The 17,780-nt window shown below is 34.8% G+C and overlaps 1 protein-coding gene across 2 annotated transcripts; it reads left to right on the forward strand.

Moving 5' to 3' along the window:
• Positions 1–1,850: 1,850 nt before the first annotated feature.
• LOC129264627 (activator of 90 kDa heat shock protein ATPase homolog 1-like) lies at positions 1,851–16,821 on the forward strand. 2 transcript variants are annotated; one of them, XM_064102397.1, is made up of 10 exons: positions 1,851–2,292; positions 7,330–7,409; positions 7,847–7,957; positions 8,874–8,959; positions 9,604–9,724; positions 11,637–11,722; positions 12,284–12,439; positions 13,193–13,294; positions 13,576–13,627; positions 14,000–16,821. In XM_064102397.1, exons 1-10 carry the CDS (start codon positions 2,213–2,215, stop codon positions 14,170–14,172), a joined length of 1,047 nt encoding a protein of 348 aa, XP_063958467.1. In that variant the 5' UTR covers positions 1,851–2,212; the 3' UTR covers positions 14,173–16,821. The 2 variants fall into 2 exon arrangements, with proteins under 2 accessions (XP_063958467.1, XP_054758510.2); XM_054902535.2 differs by lacking the exon at positions 1,851–2,292 and adding an exon at positions 6,407–6,446.
• Positions 16,822–17,780: the final 959 nt, after the last annotated feature.

Here is a 17,780-nt window from a genome sequence, read left to right on the forward strand (position 1 = left end):
CACAGCTGTGACTTAGGTTATTTACAACAAAATATGAAATATCAAACTTAATAAAGTACAGGGATGGACATGGACCCTATTACTAAGTTAGTTTTGAATATTCAGAAAACAAATTTTATGATCATCAGTAGAAACAATGTATTTTTGTGAACAAATTTTCGGCATTACTCTTATAAGTTTAAGATCGCATGCTATCTGCCATCATAAGTTGGAACCAGTGGGATTGGAACCTGCCATCTACTGCTTTTCCGGGCAGTAGATGAAAAATCTGTTAAATTATGTATAAATGATACTGAAGTAGAAAGGGTGGAGAGTTTAAAATTTTCTTGGAATTTATATTGATGAAAATTAAAAATGCAAAAGTCATGTTAACAAAATAAAATCCCTCATTTCTAGAAATATAGGTGTCTAAAAAAAGATTACGTGAATTTGTCCCACAAAATATTCTCTTAATGCTTTATAACACTTTAATATTATCATTTCTCAATTATGGGACCATCGTTTGGGGGTCTTCAAATAAATATTTATTAGATAGAACTTTAGTTATATATATATATATATATATATATATATATATATATAAAGAGTAATAAGAATGATATCTTATTCTGGTTTCAGAGCGCACACTGCTCAACTCCTTCTTAACTATAAAATATTGCCTGTGTATGAATCACATGACGTAAATCCGGTCCGAGCAGTGGGGGGGGGGGGGGGCGTGAAAGCAATTGACCTGAACATTAAAAAAATGGGGGGCACCCCCACAACTATGCTGGGGCTATGTATACGGGGATTTATAACCGTATACATAATCCGTTTACCTTTCAGTTAAAGGCCTCTCATCATTTTTTTGTTTTTTATGGCTAACTACTGAACTAAGTTAGTTAATATCCCAATGCGAGCGAGCAGATATTTAGTAGTTGAAAGACACGATGACCAAAATCGTCATTTATAAGGTGTGATTATTGGATAATGGGAGTGAGTATAGAGAGTTAGCAAATTTTCAGTATATAGGTGGAAGAAAGACTGTTGCCAAAACCCCTTAGCCAAAAATTTCAAGTGGTGTGTAATTATCACATCACGGGCTATATACTTTTTATAAACGCATACATTCGTAATTCCGACGCGTCATTATTCCGAAGGTTCGAATAGTCCGAAGGTTGATCAATATTCCGAAGGTTTGTAATTCCGAAGGTTCGTAATTTCGAAGGTTCGTTATTCCAAAAACGAAATGAGGTTCGTTAATCCGAAAATGAAATATGGTTCGTTTCAAGTACTTATTCTTTTCATGTATTCCATATTTTCTCAAAATCTTCCTTTTCAAGTCTGATCGTCAAAATTTATCAGCTGCATGGCGCTGCGTGCTCGCATTTTCATTAGTACTATAAGCCCTGCTATGCTTCTATATGAATTCTGAAACTACTTAAAATCCATCTTTATGACAATTCATCAAAAGTTTCAGCTCTCACTTCGCGCTCGAAGTAATTAGTTAAATCATAGAGATATGGTATATACATAACTCGAACTATTATGGTCATGATGGTCAGGGGCGGATCCAGGATTTTCCAAAAGGGGGCAAATTTTTCGGAGGAAAATTTTGACAAGCCCCCCAAAAAGAAAGTTTTCAACCACAAATAAAGGATATTTCGTACCCGAAAAAAATTGACAAGCAAAAAAAAAAAAAAAGGTCTTAAATTTCTTAAGAGGGGGCACATCTCTGTTTTAATGGCATTTTTACATTACATTTTTTTTAATTGCTTCTAAAAGGTGGGGCACGTGCCCCCTGTGCCCCCCCCCCCCCCCCTGATGGATCCGCGCCTGATGATGGTATTCGGAAGTGTACCATGTGCAGTAATTGAGAACCCTTGCGTCATTATTTTAGTCTACTACATTACAGACAGTTTTCTTAAAATTTCGATAGAACTAAAAGTAAACCTTACATTAAAAAAAAATGTGATTACGTATAAACATAGATCAAGGTAATTAAATATATATAATATCATAATATTTCAAAATTAAAGGGCTAGCAATATATTGTAAAGGTATGAAAAAGTAAGTAAAAATAATATTATTAAGTGTTTGATTAAATAAGACTATTAAAGTATACAATTCTAGCATTTTCTGATTTTTCATGCTGGTAGCTGTAGATTTCGATATCTGGCCTCATTCTTACTATTCGATATAATACAAAGGAAAATCATATATTTCCGTAGAAATGGCTAAGTGGGGACAAGGAGATCCTCGATGGATTGTGGAGGAACGAGCAGATGCCACAAACGTCAATAATTGGCATTGGTAAGTTTTTTTCGAACGTAGCTGCGTAGCCGTAGTCGTAAGGTACTCGTACCGTACTAGAACTTAGTGCAACACCCATTGGAGATTAAAGTGCCGGGCCTGTCGGGCTGGGTTGACCGGTTGCCTTGTTGTGGTGTCCGCTTCGTAACTTGCGTTTGCTTGCTAATGTGTTTGTCAACTTGAACAAGGAGCGCTGCGCCATGTCCGCATGTCGTTTCATCTTCGAGATAGGCTGCAGAGTCCTTTAAAATTACAGCATATGATGATGAATGGATGCCCCCTTGTTGATTGTCTGCGCACTTAAAATTGGACTGAAATTTAAACTTTAAGCTGTTATTAAGTGAAAATGAAGAAATAAAACACGTCATGACTGAGTTTCTTTGAAAGTCAAAAGTTATGAAAGAGTGATAAAATTGTTGTACTAGATCTAGATCTACTACCACTACGTTATTACTAGCTTCCCGAAATTCAACAAGACAACATGTGAAGCTTTTCTGCAGTAATTTTTGTTCTAAAAAAGTCTTTAGTAAAAGTTTGTTCATCTTTAATTGCAATGGTTTTTCTTTAAATTTCCGTCTTGATATTTCTGAAACTGAAAATCTTGAAATATGATTATGAATATTGAATAAAGTGCCCAAATATCGGACACTTCTAATCATAATTGGACCGAAACAAAAATACAATCATTGAACCAAATAAAATTAAAAATCATGTGTATGATGGGGGGACCTACATGTAAAGCTACGCACTTTGTTTTCAAACGATAAAAACTATCCCAATTTTAATATTTCAACAAATATCTTTCACTAATCTGTGGCAAACATTCTAAAGATCATTAACCAAGAAGAAAATATCGCAAAACTCACTAATACGAAAATCCCGCCATGTTTTCCGAACACCTCTTGATTTCGCCACCCGATGTAGAAGGGGTCCTAAAGCTACGCACTCGATTTATCATGCAAAAAAATAGTATTTCCTGTGCCTCAATTTCCAAAATATATTCATATTATTATAGGAAAAAATGAAATTTAAGCGAATATAACTCCAAAATTCCAAACAGTTGTTGGTTTCTCTGCATTTAGGCAAGGCTCGACATTAGCGGTGGCCCGGGGCCACCAAAAATTCACCTCGGGCAACCATTATTGATAAAATGTTAAGTTTTGGTGGCCCGAATCGGGCAACCAATAATTTTCAAAGTAGCGCAATTTTTCTCCCAATTTTGCACGCATTTATCAACTTTCTACAGCTCAAATTGCAAGCCAGTTCGTCATGCGCCCTTTTTGTTGATCTACACACAAATACACACACACAAAGTTTGCATATTAGGCCTACAGCTATAGCATACAGTAGCTATTATCCAGCCAGACGCGCCGGCCGGCTGGCGTGAGCTTTGCATGAAGCCACTGCATACAGCTGTGCTCTAGATCTAGCTCAGCCTATTCAGACTCAGGGAGCTGCGATAAAAAATGTTGCTGCTGAGAAATCTTCCACAGAACTTTGAAAATCTCAGTCAAAGTCACATTTTACACCAATGAAATGCAATTCTACAGTCTATATTACGAAAATCTGGTGTGTCCTGATTATTTGCAAGTATTAAGAAGAGGAATTATGACCTCTCTTTTGACTCAAAAAGACCGATTTCCACATGAATTAATACACATAAAACACATAGGCAAGTACATCACAGTCCCACGTGTGCATTTGTATGTATGTTGATACTTGGTTTCTTTCGAAGCTGTGTATTTTCTAGCCAAAAACAAACAGACAGTTTCTTTCTTTCTTGTTTATAAATGACTTCTTAAACCACTCTTGAGAAAGTAAATACTTTGGGAAGGCATTTCATTGATATGAAATGTGATTTTTTTCCCCAACATTTTGGCAAATATAGGGAAGGACTTTTCTCACACTTTTTTTCCAGATATAATTTTTGCCGTTTTTTTTTTTTTTTTCCTTTCATTTTTTTTTGACAGTGGTTAAACCATTTATACCCCTTCCCATTGAATATGCCTGATTAAAAAATATGTTTCTACTGAAAATAAAATAATACAAACTAAAGGATATAAAAATAAAAATGTGCCATTCCCAAAAAGTAAGTGAAAATTATTTGCTTGGCTTTTAATTATATTCCAGTCAGAATAGACTGTTGCCACAGCTGTTAAAAAATATATGTAATGGCTTCTTAATTTTCCCCTTTTCCCCATTTTTTTATTAACTTTGTTTTATTAATTTTTCTTTCATTTTCTTTTCTTTTTTCTCTCTAATTTTTTTCTTTTCTTTTTTTCCCTGTTCTTTGTTTTTTCTTTCTTCATTTTCTTTTTGTTTTATTTCACTAATTTCTTTTATTATTTTTGTTTTCTTTTTGTAATATACTTTTTGAAAATTATTTTCGTTTGTTTTCCCCTTTTATGCATTGTTCTAATTTTGCAGCATATTTTTCTGTGATTTTCTCCTTCTATAATATGCTGCAAAAGAGAAAACAGAAATAAACTGGATTTGGGGCATGCATATTCTAGGTTTTAGGATTCAAAGAGGAAGGAAGGAAAAACCATTGTTTTGTACATCTATCTGAATTTGCTATGCACTATTTATTTACTTTACCATTATCTCTATACAGAGATTTAAAAAAAAGTCCACACAACCTGCGAACAATACAATTAATTTATTCTCTTCCAATCATTTCATTTTTACAACGATAGAAACATTTATCAATTAGCAAAGTAAAATAACAGCAAACAAGGTTTACATGTATAAAGTAAAAGTAACATAGTGGTAGGGCCTAGTGGCTGCAGAATTAATATTTCAGAAGTTTGTTTTATTCATTTTTAATGTTTTTCTTTATATTTTTCGGGCCACCAAACTTTAATATCGGGCCACCAAAAAAAAAATTTTGATGGTTTTGGTGGCCCGAACGGGCCACCACCAAAAAAAGTTAATGTGGAGCCTTGATTTAGAGATTTACTGCAGCCTCTGTAGAAAAAATTGAATAGGAATCGTTCGTCACTCTGCAGTCACAGTTCCACACACAGAGTGCGCATTTGCCATAAAAACTGCATGCGCGATGAGTGGTGCGTAGCTTTAGGACCCGCGCAGCTTTAGGACCCCCTGCCATAGATCTATTTCTGTAGTACAAATGTTAAATATTAAATGTCATAAAAAATTGAATTGAAAAAATTATTTACTTACTACCACTACCAGAAGCAGTGGTGTAACTACGTGTATGGGGGCCCGGGGGGGGGGGGTACTCAACCAAAAAAGTGGTAGGTATGTGCTGCGGGCGAGACAAAAAACGGGGGCTTTGGAGCGGGCTTATTGTAAAAAGGAGGGTCCTCGGAACGGGCTTCGGAACTACAAGTGTTTGTGAAACGGGGGTCCTTGGAACGGGTCGCCTGCGTGTGAGTGCGTATGCATCCCTATGGAACGGGCATACGTGCATGCAGCTAGCCCGGCGGCATGGGCGCCGTGTGTGCTCGCACAGAGGCGATGGTCGGACAGTGCTCTGCGGCCGCTTTTCGCCAAAATTGCAGCTCATTGTAGCGGATCAATGCGGCTGGAACGGCGTAATGAAAAATATAAGAAGCTTTGGAACGGATTTCTTCTTTTTTCTCGATAAGAAGAAAATGCTATGCTTTGGAGCAGCTTTCTTCTTTTTCTAAAAAAAATAAAAATGCTATGCCTTGGAACAGAAATTTGAGTGTAAAAATGGGGTCCCCTCCGCGGCACCTACCTACCACGCGTTATATACTGAGTGCCCCCCCCCCAAAAAAAAAAAAAAAATGGGGAAAAGGAGAAAAAGAGGGAGAAAGGAAGAGAAACGTAGTGGGAAAGAAGAAAATATTATTCATTATAATGTTATATTATAATTTACCTCAAGTGATGTTTGTGTAGGCTCCACTTCACTACCCCCTACAGCACGTTTTTTTGCGATAGATCAGACATGTGCGATCTCAGCGGCGATAATTCTGGTGGAAATCACTTCCCCCTTACGAGATTTTTTTGGGTCATTGATCTTTTGGAGGCCATAATTAGCGAGGGTCATAACTCATAAGAATCTTTGGAAGTCAAAATCATGGATTTTACCCATGGATTTTACCACTGGAATATTTTTTTTAGCAGCAACCTGGATCTACTGTGTGTGCTGTTAAATAGCACTGCAGGTATGTTCAGGTATCACATGCATGCAAGTCCCCTGCCAGTTCTGGTCCCTGTAGTTGTGGGGAAGGAGTTGTTCGTCATTTTCGTCCGATATTTGGAACCATCCAATATTTGGGGAGTTTACTCTAGGTGTACATACATACAGTATATCGGCATGTTTTTTTGGTCACGATTCAACAGCCCCTGCCCTTTATTCAACATATTATATGTTGAATAAAGGGCACACTTTTAATCTATATGCAATCTGCCAGCCAAGAAATGCTTTTCTAGACCTTGTTTATATGGAGAATATATCATATATTCTCCATGTAAACAAGGTCTAGAATATGGAGAATATATCATATATTCTCCATGTAAACAAGGTCTAGAAAAGCATTTCTTGGCTGGCAGATTGCATATAGATTAAAAGTGTAAATATTTGATAATCATGATTTTTGACAAAAGATTATCCAAATATGACTTTGTAGTTGTACTTCTTCTCAAAATGCTAGAACAAAAGTTTGTTTTAGGAATTGTGAGAAAATAACTGAGTGATTTTATAGATCTTTTCGCATCCATCATCTCGTCTTTTTGTCATGGAAAACAATTGCACAGTCGTTACATGCCAACTGCCAGCCAGACAATTGAAACCATGCAGCTTTTTTTTTTCAATCATCTGAGTATCTGCCTATAAATCGGCAAAGCGTTTCCTTTGGTCTTGCATTTTGCAAAGAAAATTCAGATTTTAGATGTCATGTTTTCGTAACATGCAGAATAATATTTATGGTATTTTAACAAATTAATTTACCATCTGATATATGGATAATTTGTTTTTAGAGTGAAAATATTATTTAAAAAAACCTATTGCGTTATACTTTGATGTTGTCGATACTTTTCTATTAACAGGACAGAAAGAGATGCATCAAAGTGGTCCAAAGAGAAATTGACTGAACTATTTACAAATATCAAGGTTGGAGATGAAAGGGGTGAGTTGTAATTTCTTAGAGAAATTTTATTAATTTCACAATGCTGTTCTTTGCTTCATCAGAATTAAACCCATTTGTTTTTGCTTTTTTCTCACATTTATGGAATGTACACAACTATCAGAATTCAATTGGAAATCATTCTTGAAATGACAGTAATGGAAGGACAAGGTAGATTCGAGCAGGTGAATTAAATGTGGAATTTTAAACTAATTATGTGAAGATTTTGAGGAAATAAACAAAGACATGAAAATATTGCATGCTTGACTTTTGTGAAGCCATTGGGTTATGGTCAGCCCCCCACTTTCAAACCATTTTGCAGCCCCTGTGATTTAGTTTGAAATTGCCGAGTGAAAATATTTTATATACAGGTCAGGTGTATTAAATGTTTAGGATTTCCAAAATTCTTATCCTTGTTTTCGGTTTGATTTTTTTTTTAGGTCAGTGTGAGATTTATGAAGTGAAGGAGATGAATGGTGAAGCCTCTGCCAGCAATCGGAAGGCAAAACTGATCTTCTTTTATGAATGGGATGTTAAGTTGAAGTGGAAAGGTGGGTTTGAGCAGAATCCATAACCTAATTACCTTTTTGTCTTGTTTTCTGCTATAAAGGGTTGATAAATTACTCTTTTTTAAATTCTTTTTGATGATTGCTGCCACAGCAAGAAAAACCTGATAATCGATGTAATAATGCCTCCTGCAGCTCTCCTAAGAGTCCTATTAAAGGAGATATCTACACAGTATATGAAGTACCCCATCTACACATACATTGAAGAACTACATCTGGAGAGCTTTGCAAAAATGTATATGTATGCGTCAAATTTTTACATGATTGAAAATTCCTTGTCTTTTTGCATTGTTTCGTTGTATTGGTTTTTGCATTGCTCTTTAATGACTTCAAAAGAAAAATCTAAGTGTCAGTTAATTTATTCATTTTTCCTTAATTAAAGTGAAAAGTATCTCATCCAGGTACATTATTTCATTTGCATTTGAATGAAAAGTATAATTTGTCCTCTTTATATCCATTCTTTCAGGTTTATTTGTTCATATCAAAGACAGAAATCTTAACCTTTACATGTATAATGAAATAAACTTGAAAATATAAGGAAATGTATATAGCATAGTCACTATGTCAAGTCTAATAGTAGCATAAGATGCAGAAAGATTAATTATTAGCTTCATTAAAAAAATAATACTAATGGAGCTTTGCAAGAAACTCGCAATCAATTGAAAGTTAATTTTGGGTCCCAAATCAATCGCAATTTCTTGCAATTATTAGCAATCTCAGTTTCTGGTCAACTTTTTAATAAATAAAATTGAAATCAATTGGCTTTAGTTAAAATTGATCTATCAATTTTACAATGAAATTTGCAATTGGTTGCAAATATTTTCTTACCACACCCCATTAGAAAACTTGAAGAGAGATGATAGGGTATAAATGTTTCTTGTCTGTTTGTTGTTATTGATAGGTACTCTAAAGGATTGCACCACTGAATTAGAAGGGACCATCTCGATGCCAAACCTCAGTGATGAAAATGGAGTTGATGATGTTAATGTATGTATTATTGAACATGAAGAGGTTTTCTTTGTGTGTCATATTAAACTGAAGAAAATCCCACAGTGCATGCTTTTCTTTATGAAAAGATAAGTACATGTAGTTCTCTGGCTAGCCAGAGTTAAATCCATTATTTGGTTTATAACAAAAGTGAGATATATATATATAGTTCATTTCGAGTCTTCTCTCCTTGTAGAAACATCAGTGAATTATACTCTTTATATATATTATATATAGTAAGAAAATTTGAAATGAATTGAATTCAATTGATTTAATAACCATTATGAAAGGAATTTCATCACAATATCTGTAATTCTATTTCTGTCACTATCCACATGTATCTTCAGTGTTCATGATGTATTCTTGTGGTTTATATTGTGAGATAATAAAATGTGGCAATCTTGCATGCATAAGTCTTGAAATTTCAATCGTATTTTTTGTTAAATCCTTTAATATTTCCATTTATGTTGGTCATGACTATGCCATGTAATCTAGTTAGTCATGCAGAAATGAATGAAGGAAGTGAAAATCAGACTTGCCTGGGTTGCTTTCGCATGCTGTCCCAGTTATTGTATGTCATCCTCTTTATCATTTATCATACATCCTGGTATGATCCTGCATTTAACTTGTAATTCTGTCCACAGATTGACATTTCAACAAACACTGCAACACCAGAATCAAACACCCTGAGAGAGGTTATGAAGAGCAAAGGAATCCCAGTCCTTCGACAGAAAATAGGAGACTACACAAAGGCACTGAAAAAAGGTAAAATTCTAAGGGAATTTTGACAATGGAATATGGACAGGGCTCCATAACCTTGAGGTCTGCAAATAACCACTAAATGGCAATGACTAATCATAATCATTTCTACATATGCATTTTGTTCAAAACACCAACGATGAACCAATCATCATTGTTTTCAGGTTTGCAATCCATTACAAACCTTTGTGATAGGGGCCTAGATTTTGTGATTTGGGGCAGTGCAATAACTTCTTGGAAATATTTCTTCAACATTTGTCAACTGACAAACTTTCTTTGGATCTGATTGGCAATACCACAGACAAGATTTTTGAGTCAAGAATCCATCTAGTTTGTTTCAAATCTCACCTTTTTTTATCTCAAAGAAAAAAGCAACTTTGCCATGAAGAGGAGAGTGATATGTTTAAATACAATGTCACCCATGTTTTTACTTGAGATAACATTCAAATTATTTTGAAATACAAGGTTTTGTTGCCCTGACAGTAGTGTGTGTTCTGAATTTACAATTATAATTTCCTCTTGTTCTAGGAGTAATAAGCTATATCACTAATTATCTCTTCCCTTCCTATGCTATGTAGCAATTCCAAAATAGTTTTTTGTCTCACCTGCATAGCAGAGCGAGATTATAGGCGACGCTTTTCCGATGGCGGCGGCAGGCGGCATCGTTAACATCAAATCTTAACCTAAGGTTAATTTTTTTAATTGATATCATAACTTTAATCTTGGACGTAAGTGTAATCAAGTACTACTAAACATCCTGCCTTGGTTTCAAGTCACATGACCAAGGTCAATGGTCATTTAGGTCAATGAACTTTGGCCAAGTTGGGGGTATTTGTTGAATTACCATCATAACTTTGAAAGTTTATTGGTCTAGTTAAAAAAACTTGGACATAAGAGTAATCAAGTATCACTGAACATCCTGTGCAAATTTCAGGTCACATGACCAAGGTCAAAGGCCATTTAGGGTCAATGAACTTAGACCATGTTGGGGGAATCAATATCGAAATCTTAACCTAAGGTTAAGTTTTTGAAATGTCATCATAACTTAGAAAGTAAATGCACCTAGTTCATGAAACATACATAAGGGTAATGAAGTATTACTGAACATCCTGTGCAAATTTCAGGTCACATTACCACGGTCAAAGGTCATTTAGGGTAAATGAACTTTGGTCATTTTGAGGGTATTTGTTGAAATACCATAAAAACTGAAAGTTTATGGATCTATATTCATAAAACTTGGACATAAGAGTAATCAAGTATCACTGAACATTCTGTGCAAGTTTCAGGTCACATGACCAAGGTCGAAGGTCAATGATCTTTGGCCATGTTGTAGGTAATTGTTGAATTGCCAGAATAACTTTGAAAGTTTTATACGGATATAGTTAATGAAATGTGGACATAGGGGTAATCCAGTATCATTGCTCATCTTGCACAAGTCAAAGGTCACTTGATCAAGGTCAAACATTTAGGTTCAATGAACGTAGTAGCAGATTATGTGAATGGTGTTTTTTTTTAATAATTATTTTATATTCATTTTCAAAGTCAGCGCTGCTGCTATATTGAATGGCATAATGCAGGTGAGACTGCCAGAGGTGCTCCACTTGTTTCCCACATGATTATTTATTAGCCTGCCATATCGGTGCCTGTTTATTTCTTTATTTCTTTTTAGTTACGTGATATTAGTATATGACCCTGCCTAATTTTCCCATTTGCCTGGCAGATAACCTTCTGTGTTCATCATGAAAAAGGTTGCCTTGTTTGAACAAAAATTACTACTTTATCTCTCCCTCTCTCTCCATTTCTCTCACTCACTCTCACACTTTCCCCTCTCCCTTACCCCTCCATCTATCTTCTCTTCTCTCATCCCACCTCATTTTTCCATGTTTTTTTTTTCCTTATTCTCAATTTGATCATGTAGAATTCAGTCAAGGGATGATTCTACCATCAAAAGCCCAGGACAGCTCACCAGTAAATACCAGTGATGCCAAGAAATCATCATTACCAGTATGGGTTACTCATTATTTTTCTTCTCTAATGATTATTCAATATATATTTTTTTTAATCCTTATAGAAAGAATACAAGTAATTGAGTCTCAACTTAATTTTGTGGCATACACCTGTAGTCCCACTGCTTTGGTGCAAACCAATTAAAACTTATTTCAAGTTTTGTTGATACCCTCCAAAAATAGCTGTCACTATTCCAATTCCTTACTAGTTTATTTGAATATGTATTCCCTAAAAGCAGTTAAAATGTGGAGGATATGAAATTAACATGTGCTATTTATTCAATGAATTCTGCAAATTTAATTTGTTTGGGTTCCCAGTCACAATATCATCTACATATTTTGTCTTTTGTATAAACCACTTTTTAAATGTGAAAGGGGCTAGAAATTTTCATGCTGATATTGGTAAACTTTGTTGTTAGCTTTCTGAACTCCAGTTACTAAATGTGTATATTTTGTGTTCCAAGGCCCCATTAAAAAAAAAGAGAAAACAATACAGAAAGAACTCATTTTGTGACCATAAAAACAGCTGGAAACATTTCCCTTTTTATTGTAATTACAGGAGCCTGTACCAGTAAAGAAAACAGACACTGACTCAAGTGCATCGCAGATGAAAGGGCTCAATCTAGGGGTTAAAATAGATACACGTAAACTGGAATTGTCAGAAGAATTCAAATGTGAATCTGCTATGCTCTATTTGGCATTTACTGAAGTAGATGTAAGTACATGTACATAAAAGTTTTTTTTTTTAAACTGAAGGGCAATTCCATAAAATTATCAACCTCTTTGTACATCCGACCCCCATTTTTCTCAAGTTTTACTTCACTTCATAAACTGACCAAGTCATGGTCCTTTGAGGACATTACAGACTGTCAAAAGAACAAGAAATCAGAGACAGAAAATTTCATGAAAGTCCTACATATAGGGGGTCGGACGTACATATTTTATGGAATCTGCCCTGAAGCATGTGAGCGCAGTTTTCAGCTGTGCCAGCTAAGAGCTTCAATTTTTTAATTAAACAGATATGGTTCTAATATGGTTTTGAAGACATTTCATTGTGTATTGCCTTTTTGACATTTGGATAGACTTGAAACATAAATATATTTGGTATGGCAATGAAAAGTAATAAAACCTTTCACCATGAAATAGTTCAAATTGAATTTGGCAAGTCCATGGGGCTCTATACTATCATAGGATGATGTGCATGTACTGTGATATCAAGAGGAGTAAACAATAGAAGAAATTCAAGTGGTTCAAACTGTTGGTTTGTGTAATTCAGCTTTTATAGATGAAACTGTCTGATATGATGAATTACATTTGGCAATGACCCTTGCTTTGAACCCATTGTGGAGATAATCCCTCAACCAATTTTCTTCTTAATGATGGATTAACCTATTGCTTACTGAAAATCCTATAGAAAGGATGGAATTCAATAGTCAACTGGTTAATCACTGTTTCTCCTTATTTGTAGCGGTTGCAAGCCTTCACCCAAGCCAAAGCTACATTGAACGCCGAAGCTGGAGGAAAATTCACCATGTTAGATGGCAACATCTCGGGAGAGTTTGTTTCATTAGTAAGTAAATTTGAAAAATAATTGTTCAATTGTACTCGCCTTCTTAATATGACACATAATAGATGAAACAATTGGGCACACTTTATAATTAGTCCCATACTTTTTTTTTTAATGTGACTTTCAGCGGGAAGGAGTCAATTTATCATTTTGGTGACATAAACCATCTTTCAAAATAACTTTGAGAAAGTTCCTCCACCTTTCAAAATCACGACAAAAACTAAGTTTGATCATTGAATGTACATGTACTTTATTTTTTTTACAATCTTTTCTCATCATTATAGGAACCCCATTCCAAGATTGTCATGAAATGGAGATTCAAGTCATGGGATGAAGGTAAGAATTGTTCATTTTAGTTCAGTCAGCATTTTAAATGACCAAGTTCTAAACTTATAAAATGGCTTCACAAACTGGCTGGACAAACCTTGACTTCCAGGGGTTAAAACATTTTGTAGAAATAAAACAGTTCCATGACATTTTCTCCAGCAACAATTGCTCCGCTGTGAATTCCACACTCTAATGGAATGGTCATCTTTAACCCTGGATTTTATCTGACAAGATAAAGCCCGGAGTAATTGTCGCCAGAGCAAACGTCGTGTTACCAATAAAACATGAAGTCTTTTGGAACCTGTGACACAAGTCTACAATTTAATTTGTACATTATTTTTTTTTGTGTGTAAATTGAATTTACCTTGTCTTTTAATACAGGACACCACTCGCTGGTGACACTACAGTTCAATCAGAAAGCCGACTGCACTGAACTCCTGCTCACTCAAAAGGGCATTCCCAAAGCAGACTATGAGCGCACAAGGCATGGCTGGCATACCGTCTTCTTCCAGAGGATAAAAGGCACCTTTGGTTATGGCGCCTCGCTCTTCTGACGTCAGAGTGGTGGCTGGACACTTGCGGATGCTTTTTCATGGCGAACATTGAGTACAGTGCCCCTGTGTGTTCTAGCCCTGTTCCTCTTTAAGAGATATGCCCTTGATCCTTGACGATGAGCTAATTCTGTGCTATGATGAAGATCACTTAAAAAACATTTGGATCGTGGAGGATGATCGTCCCATTTTTACCCTGTAAATCGTTACCTGGATTATGCAAGTGCGGTCGTACAAATTGTGATTTTGATTGGACAGCTGTGCTTATTTATATCAAAGCTATTGAATTTGCCGGTGTCATTATTTCTACCGTATTATGTGCACATAAAAAATGCCTTTTTGTTTCTTAACAAAGGGACTGAACTTGAATGGTGAATGTTGTGATTTCTTAAAGTTGGTAACCGTGAAGAAAAAAGGGGCCAATGCAGTTGTCAAGAGTGATTTTTTTTTTTTAAGTAAAGAAAAATTATGGAATTGCCGATAACTTTGTCTCCATTAACAGTGCTGTACAAGAACATGATATATGAATTGGCAATGCCAGATGCAATTTCTAGTCAAGAAATATGTGAATCACATTTAGATGGTTGTTATTCCTCATTCTGTGTGTGAATAAAAATGAATATTTGATGATTAAGGTATTTTTCCTTGCAAAAATCAGCCAAAAGCTTGGATATGGTTTAAATAATCTAAGATGAAATACCACCAAATTTTTAAATAGCAAATATTATTTGAAGCCACTTGCTATTGGCTGAAACAATGCTTATCAGTCCTAAAACAAAATAAGTACCATTATTTCAAATGTAGATTAGATCAAATAAAGAAATCAAAATTGAAAAAGGTGTTATATTTTTTATACTGCCTGTTTTCAGAAGTTTAAATTGATTGCTATAACTGGTATTGTTAATATAACCTAATTTACCGTATTTAACATATTGGTTGGTGCTGAAATATATATTAAATGCATGTTTGTATTGAACCTATCCCTCAGGTCTAATTTGCATGTTTTTCAAACAAATACCTCGATATTAGAGTGTGATGAGAAACCTAGAGAACCAAAATTTCTCTACTGCATAATTACTCCCTTCTGCTATAGTTATTTGCATATTTATTTTTTTGTAGACAGTCCCTTCTCTTAAAGGAATGAAACAAATATTTATTTGAAATCAACGAATCTGTCAAATATTTTTTTCATTTGAGAAAGAAATGTTCAAAAGTCTACTTAAAATGAATATATATTGTATGTACCTCACAACTGTAAGTAATAAATTATATATTTATACTTGTGATGCAGTAACACGGGCATTTTAAGGTCTACACAACATTTCATGATGATGTTGATGGCACAAATATAGATATGCTAGAAACGTATTGGCAATGTTAATGTAGCTTCTTTTGCATGACAGTTTTAAACCCCTTGACCCTTACCGGCCACAGTATACCGCTTCCGAAGACAATAAACCTAACTCAAAATATTTTTCCTAGGAACCAAGGAATTATATCAAATATACTGGACAATAATTAATGAACATGTTAACTCAAAGGTTATCCTGAAAACCATTGGTTTTAACTTGTGTAGTAAGTAGATAGTCAGTCACAAACATTCTTCTTTGGAAAGGTGTATTGATCTATTAAAACAATGACCAAAATGCAATTTACGAAACTCATAATACACAGCATGTTGAGGAGGAATTTGTACCTGTCATCACGAATTAAAATTGAAGAAATTCAAACCTCTCTTAGCCTCTAATGGAAATTTATATAACCTTAACTATTTTTCTTGTATTTTTCTGCTTTTATTAGAACCAACATGGCATTCTTCCCCATAATTGTGTTCAGTTATTATGGCTGTAAGGCAATTCATTATTACTCATTCAATTCCTCTATCATTACCCAGGATATATTCCCACTAGAATGATAAATAATCATACCGCAATATTTGCCTCCAAACATGAACTGTAGTCTGAAGCAGTCCTTTTTATCAATTTTGATCAAATGACAATCATTTTTAAAACCAATGTAAACAATATATTAAGTGTGGATGATTAAGTTCCTTGGAGTTAATTTCTCTTTTAAATTGCTGCACAACTAAATCATGAACTTGTATCTATCTATTCAAGCCTTTTGCTTATCAAGAAATTATGTATGGAGAGAACAGAAAATAGACCCATAATAATAAACTTGCTGTTAGACTAATGAAAGTCATCTGTTACATGATCGTAAAGATAACGGCTTGTATTCAAGAAAAATTTGATTGTCAAATTAATTTCTCATAGATGTATTTGCACAATATTTATGGAGATTATCAAATTACAAGTCTGAAGAAGCTAAATGGATTCTATTTGTAACGTGACAGTGTTGACTGTATGTCTCTCAAATAAAATAAAACACTAAAAATGAAAATTGAATGTGCAATGCTTATCACACTACTTTGGTAAGTGTATTTTATACACTTTAGTAGTTGTTTTGGTTTAATCCCAGATCCTATCAATACATTTGGTTATTTGGTCTAATTCTCTTTGTCCTCTGCCTGATTCATCACATCCTACAGAGTCTAATCCAGTGTTTTAAATTTTGTACTTCAAGGCTCACCTTGGCTTTTGTAATTTTTCAGGTCAATTTTTTTTAAGGTCCACCTCAAAAAATATTAAATAACATGACAAGAAGAAAATACAGAAGAAAATGTGTGGTTATTGTCTGCACCACATGATACATGTAACTTACTTTTATTTGTACATGTATTCATTTGGTCTACCAGCAGATGCTTTAATTATCTGATTGTAAGTCACCACCATGGCTAACTCCACTTGGGGTTTGTTTCACAAAGATTAAAGTATGACTTAGAGTCGCACTTATATGATCTGACCAATGCAGTATAAAAGGCATGACCGCATTGGTCAGATCATGCAAAGAGGACGCGCACTACTGCGTATTAATAAGACTGCGAGTTGCATATCTTGTACGCGTCAGTATTTAAGTGCATCTTAAGTCATACTTAAATCTTTGTGAAACACCCCCCCGGTCTACTGTGAATTGGATCCAATTGCCACTTGGTGCAACCATCATTTCAACTGTCGTTTAGTATAATGCCCAGATAGTTTAATCTCCATTTTGTCTATTAACTTTGTACTTTGGCAAATGAAATTTGAATCATAAAACGGTTTATCTAATAATTTAGGCTATTAAAGTGGAGTAAACCAAGAGGATATTGGTCAAAGTGATGAAGCCAAACTGGAAATCAGACAAAATGGTGAACTAGCAATTAGATCAAATGGCCAAGATGAATTGGTTGTAGCATGGACCTATGAGAACTGGGCTCCGTAACACAAAGATTAGCGATCAATCGCTAAATAACTGACCAATCAATATCAATGTTACACGCGTGTTAGGTTTATAATACTGACCAGGGACCAATCAGTGCGGTTCTTTCATATTGGCAATTCATCGCAAACATTTGTGTTACGGAGCCCTGGACATTCATCGGTTAGTTAATGAATTCACTGAATTCACAAACATGTGACTGTCATTGTCATCTGAATAACATTCTCTTTATGTTTTTCTTTTGTGATCCCATCATGGTCACTGTCAATTAGGGCATGAGTTAACAGAAGCTT

Source organism: Lytechinus pictus, chromosome 7, assembly GCF_037042905.1.
Source record: "Lytechinus pictus isolate F3 Inbred chromosome 7, Lp3.0, whole genome shotgun sequence".
NCBI lineage: Eukaryota > Metazoa > Echinodermata > Echinoidea > Temnopleuroida > Toxopneustidae > Lytechinus > Lytechinus pictus.

Excerpts from the sequence above, each read along its gene's own strand:
- LOC129264627 (XM_064102397.1), top strand. The coding sequence starts at position 2,213 with ATGGCTAAGTGGGGACAAGGAGATCCTCGATGGATTGTGGAGGAACGA. Across the intron at positions 7,410-7,846 it reads CAAGGTTGGAGATGAAAGGG|GTCAGTGTGAGATTTATGAA; the intron begins GTGAGTTGTAAT and ends TTTTTTTTTTAG. Across the intron at positions 11,723-12,283 it reads CCAAGAAATCATCATTACCA|GAGCCTGTACCAGTAAAGAA; the intron begins GTATGGGTTACT and ends TTGTAATTACAG.